The sequence below is a fragment of the Phacochoerus africanus genome, chromosome 4 (assembly GCF_016906955.1).
Source record: "Phacochoerus africanus isolate WHEZ1 chromosome 4, ROS_Pafr_v1, whole genome shotgun sequence".
In the NCBI taxonomy this organism is placed as follows: Eukaryota; Metazoa; Chordata; class Mammalia; order Artiodactyla; family Suidae; genus Phacochoerus; species Phacochoerus africanus.
The window spans coordinates 65211350-65228305 of record NC_062547.1 but is presented as its reverse complement, the minus strand read 5'-3'; the positions used below and the strand labels follow the sequence as shown (position 1 = coordinate 65228305).

Genomic DNA, 16956 nt, shown 5'->3' with positions numbered 1-16956 from the left:
CCTTGGCAGGGGACACGCATTTGGTGTGTGTTACGTAAATGTAAATGTGTGAGAGTACTTGTTCCTTATTATTGATGAGTGTGCTGTGGATGGTGTTTGGGCCTCTCTGCTTCCCTGCTGCAGTCCCGTGGTTAGTTAGAGGTGGACCATGAGCCTTTCCCAGGCCTCTGAGGAATAAAGGGCCTCTCAGTTGCTCGCTGTGACTGGCAGGCTGGCACAGCCCTGTCCCTGTCCCTGTTCGAACTGGGCTCTTACATAAGCAGAGCTCGTGGGCCATTTAGGCAGCCAGGAGATTGCAGCATTTGTGCCATCTCCTGGGCCTTCTGAATTCTTTTTTTTTTTTTTTTCCTTCCTCTTTAAAAGGACCAGGGAGCACTGGCAGGGGGCCGTGCCAGTTGTGTGGGGCCCGAGGGAATGGCGCCTGTTCTTAGGGTGGGAGTGGGTCTGTCGAGTTGGGGGGAGAGAGCTTAACATTTGCACTGGGGCTTCATGGACCAACAGGAAGCAGGTTGAACTTGAGGGGGTCCAAGCGCTGCAGCCGCCAGTCTTCTTGTGAGGAGAAGCTGTCAAGAATTGGAATTCTGGAGCAGAAAGAAGTGTGTGTTGGGAGAGTTGCCAAATTGATGCTTCTGGGGAGGTGGGGTCAGGGGAGCATCTCTCTTTGCTGGGGGTGGTGAGGGTAACAGTAGAATTCTTGGGGAGATGTGTTTAGTCTGAAATAGTATGTTGTTGAAACTCTTCAGATAATTGAGTCTCACAAAATCTCCTGGCTGGAGGTGGGGAGAGCCCCATGGTGGGATGGTTCCAGGAGCTGTGGCTCTGCTTGTCCCATCTGGGAATCCCATCATTCAGGTCTCAGCTCGAATGTCACCTCCTCCGAAAGTCTCCCTTTGACCTACCCAGGCCACACTTGTCACCCTGTCACCTCTCCTGTTCTGGTTCTCAGCGTAGTGTTTGGCGCCTTCTGTAGCTGTTCGTGTCAGGCTGTCCTCGGCAACTCCTGCTGAGGATCGAGTGATTGTGTGCATGACTGGAGACTCACACACAGGGCAGCTCAGGCCCAGGCAGTTAGCCACGTCATCATGCCCACACCCCTATCCCTGCCCCAGCACTGCTGCCCAACAAGGAGGAGGGTCCCAGGAGGGTTTTAGGCTCGAGGGGTGCCAGACCATGAGCACATGTAGCTTCGAAGTGTTGGTTGGGCTCCTGCTTGTCTTTTGTCATTTGGGAATTTGGTCATTGCTCCCTCGGCCCGTTTTTGACCCAGTTACCTGAACTCTGAGTTTTCCTCTAAGGATGAGATAGGGATCCTATAGGAAGAACTAACCATGACCGACAGGCCCCAGTAAATTTCCTAGCAGGCTCCTCTAGACACCGCCGTCTGAGACATCGGCCCAGGAACAGTCCTTTTCACCACATCCTGACTCACCCAGGGCTTCAGTGGATGGCACCATTTCCAGTCTCTCCAGCTGGGCCTGGGGACCTGTGTACCACCGCAGGAGAAAGCATGGGGAGGGCTGTCTGTGTGAAGACTCTGGAGCTCATTTCTTCTTGCTTCATGCAGAGCCGATCCTCCAGACCTGTGGGGCCGGGAGAGGTGCGAGGGCCTTGGCCTGAGGAGCTGCTCGCAGGTAACACTGCAGGGGGAAGGCCAAAGAAGGGCAGCTTCCCGCACCCTTCTCTCGACAGCTGCAGCTGAGTGTTGTCTTTTAAATTTCCTTTCCCTTTATGGACATAGTAAGGCCTGTTAAATATTCCAGAAAACCTGCACTCTGCCAACATCTCTCTTACTTGTTACTACTCTCCCAAGGTTCACATACCTGCAGCACCCCCTAACCCCATATTTTCATGTTCCTTAAGTTGGGGTGGATATCAAGACTTATGTCCATCTACCTATTTATCTTAAGTTGATATATGTGTCATTCCCCCCTCCCCCAAATTTCCAGCTTGTTTTGAATCAGTGGCACCTCAGGATCCAGGAACTAGGGTGTCTTTTCTACCACTTGCTGCCTCTGTGCCCTAGTCAAAGCTGTCACGGTCTCTGGCCTGTCTTGTTTCCGAGATTCTCACTCCTGTCTCTGCTTCCCTGCTTGTCCCCAGCAGCTGGGGGGGGGGGTCCTCAAAACCTGATCAGCTTGTGGCACCCCACCAACTTGCCATCACTCATCGCTTTTTCAGACCCAGAGTTCTTGTCTTGGCCTCTGCTCCAGCCTCCTCTTCAGTTGCGTGCCCTCAAGTATGCTGTGCTCCAGTTTTTTGTTGAGCTGTGCCAGGCTCTGTGTTGCCTCAGCGCTTTTGTACTTCCTTCAGGGAGCCTCATGCTGGTCCTTAATTTGGCTCAAATCAGGCTTCCTTCGAGAGGCTTTCTGTGGACCACACAGCCTGTGACCTTCTGGGCTCCCTGCCCTGCTCTTTTCTTCCCAGTGACTGGTACATCCTTGAGTTACGTGATCGATTCTTTATGTATATTCCCCTTGAGTGTAAGCAGGCCTGGTGGGGGGGCTTGGCTGTTGTATCCAAGCACCTGGGTCACCACTCAGCATGCCACTGTCACATATCTGAGGTCTTTCTGTCCATTGTCGAGCCCAGCGCCTAGCACAGGCCTGGCACATCCATCGCAGGGCTCCGTAAGCATTTACTGAGCAAGTGCAGGACGGGAACTTCTCAGTCAGCAGAAAAGGCTTTTAGGGGTTCCAGATGCCCTCTATTTGTGGTTGAGCCCTTGCAGGTCTCTGTACAGCAAGCACATCCTAATTCAGCTTGGGCACAGATATGTTTCCAGGGCTCTGGGGTTCTCTGGCCTGAGCCTGGCATCCCTGAGAAGTATGCAGAAAACAGGAGTGCTCTGCAGTAGGCAGCTGCAGCCACCCTTAGGCAGAGCCTTCTGGCTTGTGTATCAGAAGGTTTGATGGGCTTGCTTGGAGTTCCTCTGGGCCATGTAGAGTCTGGGAAATGAGTGGTGCCTGGGGCTGAGTCTGAACTTGGAGATGGGATCAGGATTTCTGACCCTGACTGGTTAATGCCTACTGTGCTACTGGGCTCTTAGGGACCTGCATGGGTGTGAGAAAGTGAGCAACACCAGGCCCTGGGGACTGGGTCCTGTTGTCAGTCCCTGGGACCAGGTCACAAGTCACTGCTTTCAGAAAAACAGTGGAGTGGTGCCTAATGGGCTAGTCAGCTGGAAGATCCTTACAAATGTTTTCGACATTGAATCACTCTGTGACTTTGGGCCTGTAACTCAGAAGGAGTTTACAGGAGTGAGATTTTTTTTTGTTTTGCTTTAACAAAACTCTGTTCATTCTCATCTGATTATTTACGTGAACACAGCTTCTTAGTATTTAAAAAAAAAAGAATAAAGAACTGTCAGAGTAAAGGATTTGGCATTGTTATTGCTGTATCAGGGTTTGATCCCTGGCTGGGAACTTCCGCATCCTGTGGGCATGTCCCACCACCCCACCAAATGCCCTATCTTATTCTAGCAATAAGCAAAATTCACCTTGGCTACATGAACTAATTGGAAAAAAAGGTGCATCCGTCCCACTGAGATAGTGCCAATATCCTACTTTTTATGGTGTTTTTTTTTTTTTTTTTTGCTTTTTAGGGCTGCACCTGCGGCATATGGGAGGTTCCCAGGCTGGAGGCCCAATTGGGGCTGTCGCCACCGGCCTACACCACAGCTCATGGCCATGTGGCATCCCTAACCCACTGAGCAAGGCCAGGGATCGAACCCACAACCTCGTGGTTCCCAGATGGGTTCGTTTCCTCTGTGCCACGATGGGAACTCCAATAATCTACTATTTATGGTTAATGTTTAGCGAATAGATTTATACTACACTGATGATTTATACTTACGATGTATGTTAAACTGCTATTGTAATAACTCATCCTGAAGGATTTTCTTTTTACACTTAGAGCCTTAGGTCATGAAAATGTTTTTTAAGAAATTAAATTTCAATTTGAGCAATAGGTAGGATGCTTAGTAATAACCTTTAGTCACAAGCACGTATTTGGATAAAATTCCATGGGGCAGGGGAATAGGAATGGAACAAAAAAGGAGTTAATATTAAAGAGCTTGTTTATAACTTTTTAAAGGGATGATGGTAGGTATCAAATTAGTCATGTATTTAAACTCTATTGTGAGATATAACAGAACCCAAAAAATGTTTATATAGAATTTGTGTTATCTCCAGTAGGCCAGAGGTGACATCTTTTGCAACTATTCAGGCTCAGGTAAAAAAAAATACTGGATATCAATTTTAAAATGTGGGAGGGGAGAGTTCCTTTTATGGTTTAGTGAGTTAAGGACCTGACATTGTCTCTGTGAGGATGCAGTGTGTTAAGAATCTGGCATTGCCTGTGAGCTGTGGCATAGGTCACAGATGCTGCTTGCATCTGGTGTTGCAGTGGCTGTGGCATAGGCCTGCAGCTGCAGCTACAGCTCCTGATTAGACCCCTAGCCTAGGAACTAGCATAGGCTTTGGGTGTGGCAATTAAAAAATGTGGGGGAGGGGTATGCACAATTTGCAGACTTACCTTATGCATTTTTTAAATGGCTGCACCTGTGGTATATGGAAGTTTGGGGCCAGGGATCAAATCTGAACTGGAGCTGCCACCTACGCCACAGCTGTGGCAACACCATATCCTTAACCCGGGCTGGAGACCAAACCAGCGCCTGCACAAAGACTAGCTAGATCATTAACCTACCGAGTCACATTAACCTCCTATAGACTCATTTTAGGGATACATGGCCAAAAAGTGTTCAAAGAATGCTGAGTTTGTTCACTTGCAGATGTTTCCTTCTAATTCCGGGGGGGAAGGAGTGGTATTTCTCAGCTAGATCTCTTTGGAGCTATTTCACGGGCATTTCAGACTTAGTATGTCTAAAACTGAACCTGGTCCCCATCACCAACCTGCGTTTCCCCACCTCCTCCTCCCCAGTCAATGGCGTTCCCAATCTTATTACCAGGCTCCAGTCTGTTTGACTCAGCTCTTTCCCTCACACCTCATGTCCAAAAGTCAGCAAATCCTGTTTGCTTTCAAAATACAGGTGGAATAGAACCACTTCTCATCAGCTCTGCTGCCATCCTGAGGCCCAGGCCAGGGTGTAGCAGCCTTTACCTGTGGAGGCCCAGCTGGTAAATAAATAGCTTAGACTTTGCTGATCGTACAGCCTCTGTGACAGCTTCTCAACTCTGCCTCTATCACAAAAGTAGCCCTAGATGATTGTCAACGAGTGAACATGGCTTTGTGGGTACTGAAATTTGAATTTCATATAATTTTCCTATGTCATAAAATAGGTTCTTTCTGATTTTTTTCTGACTTTAAAATATAGAAACTGTGGTAGCTTGTACAAAAACAGGTGGTGGACCAGAATTGGCCTGTGGGCTATATATAGTTAGTTGACCCTTTATCTAAGCCATCCTTTGATTTTGAGAACCTTAGTGGGCTTCCTGCGTCTATCCTTATCCCCCTACAGTCCAGAGGGATCTTTTTTTTTTTTTTTTTTGTCTTTTTTAGGGCTACACCTGCAGCATATGGAGGTTCCCAGGCTAGGGGTCTAATCAGAGACGTAGCCACTGGCCTACATCGCAGCCACAGCAACGTGGGATCCGAGCCGCATCTGCGACCTACACCACAGCTCACGGCAATGCCGGATCCTTAACCCACTGAACGAAGCCAGGGATCAAACTCACAACCTCATGGTTCCTAGTTGGATTCGTTAACCACTGAGCCATGATGGGAACTCCCAGAGGGATCTTTTAGGAACCCAAGTTAGATCACATCCCTCCTCTGCCTAGAACCTTGTATGGCTCCCACTTCATTCAGAGTAGAAGCTATGGCCCTCACCTTGCCTAAGAGATCCTGTGCCACCCATCACCTCCCTGTCCCCCCTCCCCTCCCCAGCCACGGAAGCCTCGGCTGCCTCTCAGGGCCTTTGCACAGGCCATTCCCCTGCCTGGATGCTCTCCTTAGATCTCATCTGCCCTCTCCTTCACTGCCTTCAGGGCTTGGCTCAGCAGTCCCTCAAGGAGGCCTTTCTTGACCCCTATGAGCAGTGAAACTGCCAGCTCCATTCGCCTGCCAACTCTCTGCCCCTTTCACCTGTCCCCTTTTCCAGCTTTGTTTTTCCCATGGCACATGTCATCTAATATGACATGAACATATCTATCTTATTGTCTCTGTACCCCAATAAAATGTTGGCTCCACATGGGCAAGGATTTCTTTTTTTTGTTGTTGTTGTTGTTGCTATTTCTTGGGCCGCTCCCGCGGCATATGGAGGTTCCCAGGCTAGGGGTTGAATCGGAGCTGTAGCCACCGGCCTACGCCAGAGCCACAGCAACGCGGGATCCGAGCCGCGTCTGCAACCTACACCACAGCTTACGGCGACGCCGGATCGTTAACCCACTGAGCAAGGGCAGGGACCAAACCCGCAACCTCATGGTTCCTAGTCGGATTTGTTAACCACTGCGCCACGACGGCAACTCCGGCAAGGATTTCTGTCTCCACAGTTGAATCCCCACAGCCCTTAAAAGTACTTGGTGTGTAGTAGGCATTCAGTTACTGTGCAGTGAGTGAATGAGCCTCAGTGTCCTCATCTGCAGAAGGGGATTAACAATAAAGGAGATAAATTGTATGGAGGACGTGCCATCCTGCCTGCACCTTGTGTGCATGCGGGAGGTGTTAGCTGCTTGTGGATATCTGGCCTGCTGCGTGGGCCCCAGACTGGACTGTGCACAAGCTGTTTTCTCAGGGTGTACACTGACCTGCTTGCTGCACCTGGGCTGGACGTGCTGGGCCCAGGTGCGGGGTTGGCCTTCTGCTGCCCTGGTCAGCCTGCAGTCAGCCTGCGTCCTCAGGGCTCAGCTTCTCCGCCTCTTCCAGCTTCCTGGCCTGACAGCGCCTTCCAGCCCAGAGATGCAGAGAGACCAGATGTGGTCATCATCCTTGACCCTGCCAGGGGATGCAGAGGTGTAGATCTGGACCATCCTCTGGGGATCTGGGGCTATAGAGACAGCCCCAGAGAAAGAGCGTTCAGTTCCTTTTCTTTTTCTTTTTTTTGTCTTCTTAGGGCAGCTCCTGTGGCATATGGAGGTTCCCAGACTAGGGTCGAAGTGGAGATATAGCTGCCGGCTACACCACAGCCATCGCAATGCTGGATCCTTAACCCATTAAGTGAGGCCAGGGATCGAACCTGCATCCTCATGGGTACAAGTCGGGTTCCTTAACCACTGAGCCAGCATAGGAACTCCATGTTCAGCTCTAAGGAGCAAAAACAGACAGTCAGATCTCTGCCCCTGGAACTTTTAACTCATGTGTCCTTGGGGCCAGTGACTTCTGCTCCTGAGCCTTGGCTGCCTCGTCTGTAAAACTGTGTAACAATGTCACTTTAACAAGTGATCATGAGCTGGTGGAGGTTGGGTGCTGGCCTCCTGCTTGGTGGTGCTGGAGGAGGGAGTAGGGGAAGGGGTGGGGAGCAACTGAGGGCCCTCAGGGAGGGTCTTGGAGGGCAGCATCAGTTAGGAGGGTTTTTGGCACAATCCAGAGGGCAGGAGCCTCTTTGAGCAAGGCTCAATCGAGCCCAGGTTGGGTTGGCCTGGCTGCGTCCACCTGTCCCTGGGAGGTTTCAAAGCTGTGGATGCTTGGCCCTCCATCAGAGATCCCAATTTCCTTGCCTGATTTGCCCAGGCCAGCACTCTTCAGGCGAGTTTCATAAGCAGGCAGGGTTCAGGACCACTGGGCAGGGCCTCTGCCATCTGCTACAGGCATCATCTCTGTCAGGTCCTCTTATAAACATTCTCATTTACCAGGTGGAGAAGCCAGGGCTCAGGCAGGGAGGTTGGTCTGACTTTGGCCTCTGCAGTTCTGCCATGTGCTCAGTGTTGGGGACTCCCTCACACCCGCCATGGCATTGGATTTGCAGGCTCATTAGTGGCTTTAGTGGTTTTTCCTGCAGAAAACCATGCAGGAAGTATGGAGACAGCTGCTGACCCTGTCTGAGCCCTGCTGGGTGGTATCGGGATGACAGGCCTTTTGCCCTTGGCCTGGCCTGACTCTGCTGGGGCCAAGAGAGGCTGGGGCCGGGGGAGAGGTAGGCTCAGCCTCCCAAGGGCATTCCTTGTCCAGGTGGCATGTTTTGCACAGTCCGGACCTCCAGGGACTAGGTGTTCTGGAGTAGGAAGGTCAGCAGGGAGGGGTTGCCTTCCAGATAATTGGGTCCAGGGTTTGTTCCCCTTTTTTTCTTGTGAGCATCTAGCCCCAGGGCTGTGGGCACTAGGGTGAATGGTTAAAGAGTATGGTCCTCTGAGGCCCAAGATCCAGAGTCCCATTGTGTTGGTCCAGCATCTCTTTCTTCTTGGGACTTCTCTGGTCCCAACCACCAACCAGGACACCTGAGTCCCCTAATGTCCCCCAAGGCTGTGTGGGGCTCTGCCAGCTTCTCCTGGCCCCAGATCCTAGAGCCTTGGGACACTGGCATTCTTAGCTGGTCATTAGGGACAGGAGGCAGGAGCTGGTAAAGGGCCTGGGAGTGGGTGGTCAGTCTCTCTCTGCCCATCCCACCCTGGGTGCCATACTCTCCACCTCAGTACCTCACGGAGGCTGATGCAGTTGCCCCAGGCACCTCGGAGAAACGGGGTCATGAGCTGAGGCCACTGGGAAGGAGGTATTTCTGGCGGAGCAGGTGTGGCTTGTGCTGGCTTCTTGGCAGCTGAACCCAGGGTCTTCTCAGATGCCCTGGCATGAGCAGTGTGACTTCGATATTTCTGGAAAGTGGAAAGGAGAGGGAGCCGAAAGTGCTGAGCTGCCGAGTCCAGGTGAACATGCTCAAGCCTCTGCATTTGTGCAGTAGGTGAGCTGGTCCGGCCCTGCTCTGCTCAGGGCCAGGCCTCCATCCTTTGGGTGCGGCAGCCCTTGTGCCCCTGTTGGTGGGGGGTGCTGTGGGGCCAAGGGTGCCCGTGTTGGCTGGCTGAAGGACCTGTCAGGCCCTCTGCATCTTTGCCTGGAGTCCTTTGCTTGGCTGCATGGACCAGGGCTTGCACCCACAGCAGGCCTCTTGTGCCTCAGCTTTGGAAGAAGATGTCACCCACCAGAGCCCACACTCCCCCACAGGCCCAGTGCAGGCAGTGGTTGGGTTGTGCCAGGCTGCCCAGCACAAGATAGCCTGATTGAAGTACTCTTTTCTGGCAGGCAGAGAACCCTCTGGGGCCCCAGAGAGCTGAATCTGGACAGGATGTGGTGTCAAGCGCACTCACTGTGTGGGGGCCTCTGCAGAGCATGCGCTGGCCTGGGGGTTGCGGCCCCAGAGGCCTGTATGTGGTGGAGGTTACTCATCTAAATGGAATTAATGGCTGCTCCTCCCTGGGCAGCAGGCCGGCAGCGAGGTTTGAAGGGAGAGGGTGAAGAGGGGCGTCTGTAGTTCTCACCATACCTATTGGGCGGGCTCCATCTTAGGAGTGGGAGATGATGAGGGTGACCAGGAACCCAAGCTGACTCTCAGGTCTGTGTCTGCCCCTTGTCCCAGACCCTGGGAAGGAGACTGTGGGGAGGTGGCTGTGCCTTGTTTAGATGGGAAGGGCCTGAGGAACACTGGGCCAGGCTATGTATATGAAAATGGAGAAACTGAAGCTTGAGAGGGGCCCTGGCTCCTGAATCTGGAGGAGGCCTTCCGGGCACTGGTGTCTGGGCCCTCTGCCATGCCTGCCCGGTGGCTCCTGCAGGGCAGAGCAACAGCTGCATTCTTCTGACCTCAGCTCAGGTGGTGCCCACCCTTCCTGCCACCCTCCTTCTTGGTGCTTCTCCCTCTGCGGCTCAGGTCACCCCCACATCCAGACTATCAGTCCATCTGGTCAGTTCCATCTTCCTAGACTGCCACTTTTTACCTTTTCCATGGCCACCTCCTTGCCCCTGCCCCTGTCATTGCCTGCACCCTGGTCTCCCACTTCCCAGGGGGTGCCTATGAGCAGCTGAATCAGGTCACATCCTTCCTCTGCTCAAGAACCCTCCATGGCTCCACCCCACTCAGAGCCCCCAGGGGCCCACAGGCCCAGAAGTCAGTCTGCCCCTCACTTCATCATATCTTCCCTTGCTCCCCCTCTACACGCTGCTCCTACCACTCTGCCTGCTTCTTAAATAGTCCCAGGGCCTCTGGACTTGCTGTTCCCTATGCCTGGAAATCTCTTCCCTAAGACGTGTGCAGGGTTTGTACCCTTATTCCTTGGGCCTTTGCCTTGGATGCCCCTTCCTCTCTGCTAAAGTGGCCATCCTCTCCACTCCTTACTCTCCCACCCCACCCTGTCACCTTTCTCTGTTTTTCTCCACAACTCTTGGTACAAAACTCGCCACCATTTATTGTCTGTCCCCGCCCTTGCTCCCTCCCCCTGCCGGCATACAGTTCCGGAATGCAGCCTCTGTGCAGGCAGCGGTTTGGTTTTGCTCAGCAGTTCCCAGGGGAAGAGAGGAGGCAGGAAAGGATGAAGGATTAAGTATGAAGCAGTGGCCCCCTGAGGGCTTTTTTTCTGGTTAAGTGGTAGAGCCAGAGGTAGTGCCGACTTTCTTGACCCCGTCCTGCCCTGGATGTACCTGGGTCACTCACCTGGGCTCGGGAGCTGCTTTGGATGCCTTTCCCGCCGGTGGAGCAGAGGCCACGGCCACAAGGGGGCAGCAGAGAGCGCGGCAGTCTCTGCCGCCTGCCGCCTTTGGGGCAGTGGTGATGAACTAAAGTAGGGACAGTTGCAGGTCCCGCCTCCACCACCTGCACGTGTCTTGCTATTGTTAGGGTTCAGGCTCACTGTCACCAGCTCATGGCACCACCTCTCTGACCTTGGTGTGGTTGGGCTCCTTCATGGCTGTGGTCAGGAATTGGGGAGAAGGAGCCCTGACTCCCTGTGTGTCTGCCCCTTCTATTTCGCTAGTATTGGTGGAATAACATGGATCCCTTGTAAGAATTATTCTAGACAGGACATGTTTATGTGCTTTCACAGGGAGGCCTTCCCTGAGTTCTGTGTCTAAAATGGCCATCCTCCACACTCCTGACCCTACTGCTCCTCCACACCCCCCGCCCACTTCTCTTTTTTTCTGCACAATTCCTGCAAAATATGGAAGAATTATCTGTCCCTGCCCTATTTCCCCACCTGGTACACAAAGACCAGAACGGTGGTTGTTATTATCTGTAATCTTGCAGTAACCCTGTGAAATAGCAGCTGGGGGCAGCCCAGTTTGTAGGTGAGGAGAGGGAGCCTCAGAGAGGTTGGGTAACTTGCCAGGGCCACACAGCCAGGAAATAGGTGAGTGTTTTTGAGTTTGCAGCCTCCTTATGAGGGGCCGCTAGGCCTCTGGTGCTGCCTCCAAGGGCCCAGGCTGTGTAGAGCCTGTCAGTGTAGGGCCCCTTCTGTGGTGGGGTGGCTGATGAAAAAGGACAGAGGGGTTCTCCAGGAGCTGGAGCTGGCTCATCACTGACCCTTTCCTTCAGTGAGCCATGCCCTAGGGTCTGGGAGGAGGGTGTGGCAGCCCACAGGGTCACCAGAGCTGAATGGTTGTGTCTGCAGGGCTCACAGAGGCTTCCCTGGAGCAAGGCCCCTGGCTCAGGTCAGGGAAAGACCCCTGCAGCAGCTCCTGCACTGGGGTGCCCACCTCTTCTCTGGGCTCTGGCAGGCTACTTCAATCAGGCTGCCTTGTGCTGGGCAGCCTGGCACAACCCAGCCAGTGCCTGCACTGAGCCTGTGGGGGAGTGTGGGCTCTGGGGGGGTGACATCTCCTGAAGCTGGGGCACCAGAGTGCAGTGAAGGAGGAGTAGGAAAGGCCTTGGTTCAGAGGGTGGTGGGGAGGGGGCTTTGAGGCCTTGCCTCTGTGACCTTCGTGCCTTACACAGGTGTTCATGGAACGCCGCTCCTTGCCAGGTTCTGGTCTGGGTGCTGGGAAATAACAGAACAAGGTAGTCCCTGCCCTCCGGAGCTGACCGTCCAGTGGGAGGCAGGTCCAACGGGAGGCAGACGATAAATGTCTGGGTTGCTATTTTAGGTTGACGGTCAGGAACAGCCTCACTGAGAAGGTCTGAGGAGGTGAGGGAGGAGCCCTGGGGGGTCTGGGGGAGAGCAGTTCAGGCAGTGAGAACAGCATGTGCAAAGGCCCTGAGCCTCTCCTCTCGAGCTCTGGTTTTCTCATCTGCCACATGGGGGCCATCCTTGGAGACTTATCTCCCTGAGGCTCTGGGCACCCCCGTTAGCTTGAAACAGAAAACAAGCCCCTCTTTTTCTGCTGCAGCTTCCTTGATCAGTGGCTCTGGGTGCCCCAGTCTGGGTGGGGCAAGCCTGCGGCCTGCTCCTCCCCCACTCCTCTTGCAGGGTGGGCTGTGCCCTACCCCTCATCTGGCCCTCCCCTATCCCCTTAGCCCTGACCTCGTGCTGCCCCCAGTTGCTGTTGGCCGGTCCTGGAATCTGGGGCCTCTGGGTGAGAATTCCTCCCAGGCTTAGGGAACTGCCATTGCAGAGCCATCATCGTGCCCTGTCCTTGTCCTCTGGCCATTGTGCCTGAGGCTTTGGGGCCACACCCCCTGCCTGTGACCGGTGCTGGACCTCAGGTTAGTGACACCGGGATTTTCTTCATTCATCCTTTGTATCACCCTCTTGTCTCTCATCTCCCCCCCAGCCTCTTCCCTCTGTGGGTGCCCCTGGTTCCCTCAGGATGGCCCACCACTCACTCCTCCCTGTCCCTCACCTGCCTTGTCTCCAGGGTGGGGCCTGGGCCTGCTGCCTCTCCTGTGCTCAGGACTCCTGCCTGGGGCTCTGCCCAGAGCCTCCTGTGCCCTCTAACCCCAGTCCTGGGCTCCTACCCGAGGCTGGTGTCAGGCCTGGGCAGGCATAGGTGTGTGTGTGGGACAAGCGTAGGGGTGGGAGGGGTGCATTCAGGGATAAGCTCAGGGACTGAAGACTGGGAGGCACTGGCTCCGGGCCCCCCACAGTTAGGCCCTCAGTCAGGTGGGGGGAGGGGGAGTGGGGAGCCTCTGCTGCTTCCTTCCCCTGGACCTTTTCTTTCTATGGGTAATTGGGACTGGTTTGTTAGTACACTACCCCCCCCTTAAAAATGATTTATTGAAGTAAAGTTCACATAACATAAAATTAACTATTTAAAAGTGAATGGAATGGTTCAGTGGCCTTTCGTACATTCATAGTGTTGTGCAGCCGCCACCTCTCTCTAACTCCATAACTTCTTCATCTTCCCAAAGTGAGACCAGGTCCCCATTAACCAACCCTCTCATTTCCCCTCCCCTATCCTTGGCAGCCACCAATCTGCTTTCTGTCTCCTTCCATTTACCTCTTCTGGACATTTCACATAAATATGTCGCCATTTGTATCTGGCTTCTTTCACCTAGTGTGTGTGTGTGTTCCCCCCCACCTGGCATTTAAAATTTACCTTTCAAAGTAATGATAGAGACACAGGCAGTTGCAAAATAGTAGAGAGGTCCTGCACCCCCCTTGCCCCAGCCCTGCAAGGCTTTTCAGAACTCTGGGTGGAGATTTGGGGGCAGGACATGGGAAGAGAGGACTGGTCCTGTCACAGTGGCTCTGAGCTGCAGCAACCCCCTCCCCAGAGGGCCGGGCCCTTGAGCACTGTCCCATGGCTGGGCTTACCTCTTGTGAGGGTGCTGCTGCTCCTCTCCACACGCCGTGGGCTGGCCTGGCTGCGGCAGCGGCAGCAGCTGCGGTGGCGGCTGCTGGGAGTGTGGCCCCTGTACCGGCCGCCCCCTCCTGCCTCCCAGCTTCCTTTCCCAGCAGTCAGTCTGGGCCCCCGATGGCCCATCATCTGTTCCTGAGTCCTGGTCCAGTGCCCGGGCTGGGGGGAGAGGGTAGGATTTCAGCCCTCCCCCGGCAGCTGGCCGGCAGGGAGAGGGGCTGGTTGTATTTTAAGCTGTTGAGTGGTTCAGCAGGAACTCGGAGGCCTGCTCTCCCAGTAGGCACACTGCTGCCTTCCTGCAGACTACACGGGCTCCAAAGGCATGTGGGCACTGCCCGCCTGGGACCCAGGCACTATTAATATACCTGCAGCCACAGGGCAGGCCCAGGGACCTGCTCTCTTCGCCCTTTCTGGCACATTCCACCTGTGCCCCTTCCTCTTTCAAGTCCTCTTAGTGGGGCCAGACACTCCAGGCGGTGTGACCAGCTCCCTCTTCCTGGCCCTTCTGCCTGGGCTTGTTATTCTTGTGATTCAGAGGGGTCCAGTAACCTGCTCCCCAAGGCCACATGGCTGCACAGAGCCCCCAGTTGACAGCAGGCACACTCCAGTGTAACAGTAGCCTTGGCCAGGACTTCTTGGGCTCCAGGCCCTCTCCTACCCTTAGTCCGTGATGCGAGGTGGGAGGAGCATAGATGGGCAAACAGGCCTGTGAGCTGCAGCTGCCCACTGGCCGGCAGGGGAGTTAGGACCAGAACCCAAGCCCATCCCCTTCTCTTCATCACAGACTCCCAGAGTCTCCTCCCGCCTGTCCTTGTGGTTTGGGTGTCTGTCCGGCACCACCCAGCCCTTGGAAGTACATACATTCCCACTTGTCTTGGCTCAGGCTCCAAGAGAAGTGAGGCCAGAGTCACCCTGTGACTTCGTGGCAGGGCCAGGTTCAGTCTCTTGTGTTGCCCACCTCACCCTCTGCCTCTCCCACTGGTGGTGGGGTCTTTGTGAGGGGAGCCCTTTCCTTTGAGTGGGTGTGTCTGGAGTCCTACCCCGAGGTTCCCAGCTCTGCCCCAATGCTGCCTCTGACTGACAACCTAACCAGGCGGGGAAGGGACCTCAGCACCTGCTGCCCAGTGGCCAGCTTGGGGTCAGACCCAGTGCTGCCTGCCACAACCCCACGTCTAATAGGAGCAATGCCTCCTAGCCCTGCGCTGGGGCTCTGAGGCCTTTTGTGATGGGCTGAGGCCTGCGGGGCCTCACCCCAGCTCCCCTGGCAGTTTACACCATTCACTTCTGGCCTGGATGCCTTCTCAGGTCCCCTGGAGGCTCCCTCCCTCCCAGCCTGTTCCTTTGTACCACCACTGCCTTGAGCTCAGGGAGAGCAGAGTGTGCATGTGGGGGGCCCAGGCTTTCTGCTCTGGGCTTTAGGGGGCACAGAGTCTGGACAAGGGCTGTGTTGGGCTGACATGGTGGGATGACTGCCCAGAAGGTGGCCTTGAAGAAGGCCTGGGTGGACCTAGTGAGAAGTAGATGGGAGAGGGAGTCTGGGGAGATGGGAGCCAAGATCTCAGCCTAGACTGGGGGCGCTTGTTGGCAACTTCCTGGTTTCCTGATCTTTTCCACACTTAGAGGCTCTCTGCACCAATAACTATGGAATCTGTCACCTCCCTGGGAACACAAATGCACAAGGAAAATAATCCAGAGTGTCTCTTAGAGCTCAGAAGGGGAAATGGATGATCTATCTCATGGATTCTCAAAATAGCTGGGATTCCTCCAAGCCTAGTTGACTCTGCGAGCCTGAGCTGGGTTCTGGGGCTTGGGCTCTGGCTGGTCTTTCACCCTCCTCCTGCTGACTGGCCCTCTTTTGGCGCTGGGCGGGGAGGCCGGGAGGCACCTCCCTGTCTGCCTCTGGGACTCTTCCTTCCCCTGTGCTGTTGGGGGTCCATGTCCATTCAAAAGCCCCACCTTCAGGGCACCCCAGCCCTGGAGGGGGGCTGTCCCCCCTCCTCAGAGTTCTGTGGCAGGCTCCTGGGGGGCTCAGTGTGGGGCAGTTTTATATTTAGCTGGGCCATGGCCGTTGGGCCACTCGGGTTACATCTGCACAGAAGCCGGCAGTGCCAGGGCAGGCATGGGCTCCTTTCCAGCACCGCGGCAGAATTTGATCGCGCCAGCCCGGCCCAGAGCACTTCGCGTGGGGAGGTCTGTGGAGGGGGCTGACGGCCGGCAGCTGGGGCTGCTGGCCACAGCCGGCAGAGCCGGGCAGCATGGACCTGAGCATGAGCATGGTGGCCCGGGAGACCAGCCAGGGCCTCGGCCCTGCCTTTGGCCTCAATGGCCTTCCCCGGCCTGCACCCCCCAAGACGACCAAGAAACCTAAAAAGGCCGTTCTCTTCTTTGAGGTGGAGATTCTGGATGCAAAGACCCGGGAGAAGCTGTGCTTCCTGGACAAGGTAAGATCGTGGTGCAGACTGTGCTGGGCCAAGGGTGCTGGGCCTCGGACCCACCCCTTCTGGGTGCTCCTGGCCCCGAGGGAGATGGGAGTGCCCCTCTAACCTGTCCCCTGATACCCACACCCCTGCCCTTGAGGGTCTGTGTGAGGGGGTCCTGTCCTTTGGTGGCCCCAGACAGCTGGCCCCTCAGGATAGTGCATCGTGGCCCCTGAGTGTGGTCTGGAGCTGGCCTCCTAGTGTGGGAGGAAGTGGAGCTGGCCTTCTAGTGTGGGAGGAAGTGAAGCGGCCTCCGTGGACCCCACACAGCTCTGGGGCCTGGGAGGGAGATGGAGTTGAGACCTGCTCCTTCTGAGGCCAGACCAGGGGAAGGGGCTTGTTCCATCCCAGAGGAGGTCTGCAGTAGACTGAGGACCTTCACTCTGGGGCAGTTGTGGGTGGGGGTGGAGAGAGGAGGCAGAGAAGTAGGCCTGACTTCCCATGTTCAAACCATCTCCCAGCTAGTTCTGGGTTGTCCTGGCTGCCTGGCTAAAACGGCCCTCAGGCCCATGGCTGTCCTGTCAGCCATGGGGGCTGGGGGGCTTGGTCCCACCCACCTGTCCAGTAGCAGCTGCCTGGTACCCCAGTTCATCCCACCTCATCAGGAGGGATCCTGGGTCCTGGGCTCTGCCCAGGGCTGATGCCTCTGCGGACTGTGCTTCTCCCAGGTGGAGCCCCAAGCCACCATTGCCGAGATCAAGAACCTTTTCACCAAGAGTCGTAAGTCTGGGGCCTGGATGCACTGCCCCTTGCGACCCCTCTGGGCAAGGACCTTTAGGTGGGACCCCATTTTGCAGAGATTCCCCCTGTG

The 16956-nt window shown here is 55.0% G+C and overlaps 1 protein-coding gene and 1 long non-coding RNA gene across 6 annotated transcripts in view; one reads left to right on the top strand and one right to left on the bottom strand.

Moving 5' to 3' along the window:
* Positions 1-13983, bottom strand: part of LOC125125576 (uncharacterized) — a 29174-nt gene extending 15191 nt beyond the window's left edge. The window contains exons 1-3 of one of the 3 annotated variants that reach the window (XR_007134439.1): positions 13626-13983; positions 8589-8762; positions 6765-7003 (exon numbers count right to left, since the gene is read on the bottom strand). This is a non-coding gene — a long non-coding RNA (uncharacterized LOC125125576). The remainder of the gene's footprint in view (positions 1-6764; positions 7004-8588; positions 8763-13625) is intronic. The other 2 variants (XR_007134437.1, XR_007134438.1) reach the window with 2 other exon arrangements.
* TECR (trans-2,3-enoyl-CoA reductase) overlaps positions 1-16956 on the top strand; it is a 28962-nt gene that overhangs the window by 9778 nt on the left and 2228 nt on the right. The window contains exons 1-3 of one of the 3 annotated variants that reach the window (XM_047776805.1): positions 15413-15858; positions 16059-16109; positions 16814-16865. In XM_047776805.1, coding sequence (XP_047632761.1) covers positions 15604-15858; positions 16059-16109; positions 16814-16865 — 358 coding nt within the window. In that variant the 5' untranslated portion in view covers positions 15413-15603. Of the gene's footprint in view, positions 1-15412; positions 16110-16813; positions 16866-16956 lie in introns of those variants that run through there. The other 2 variants (XM_047776808.1, XM_047776807.1) reach the window with 2 other exon arrangements.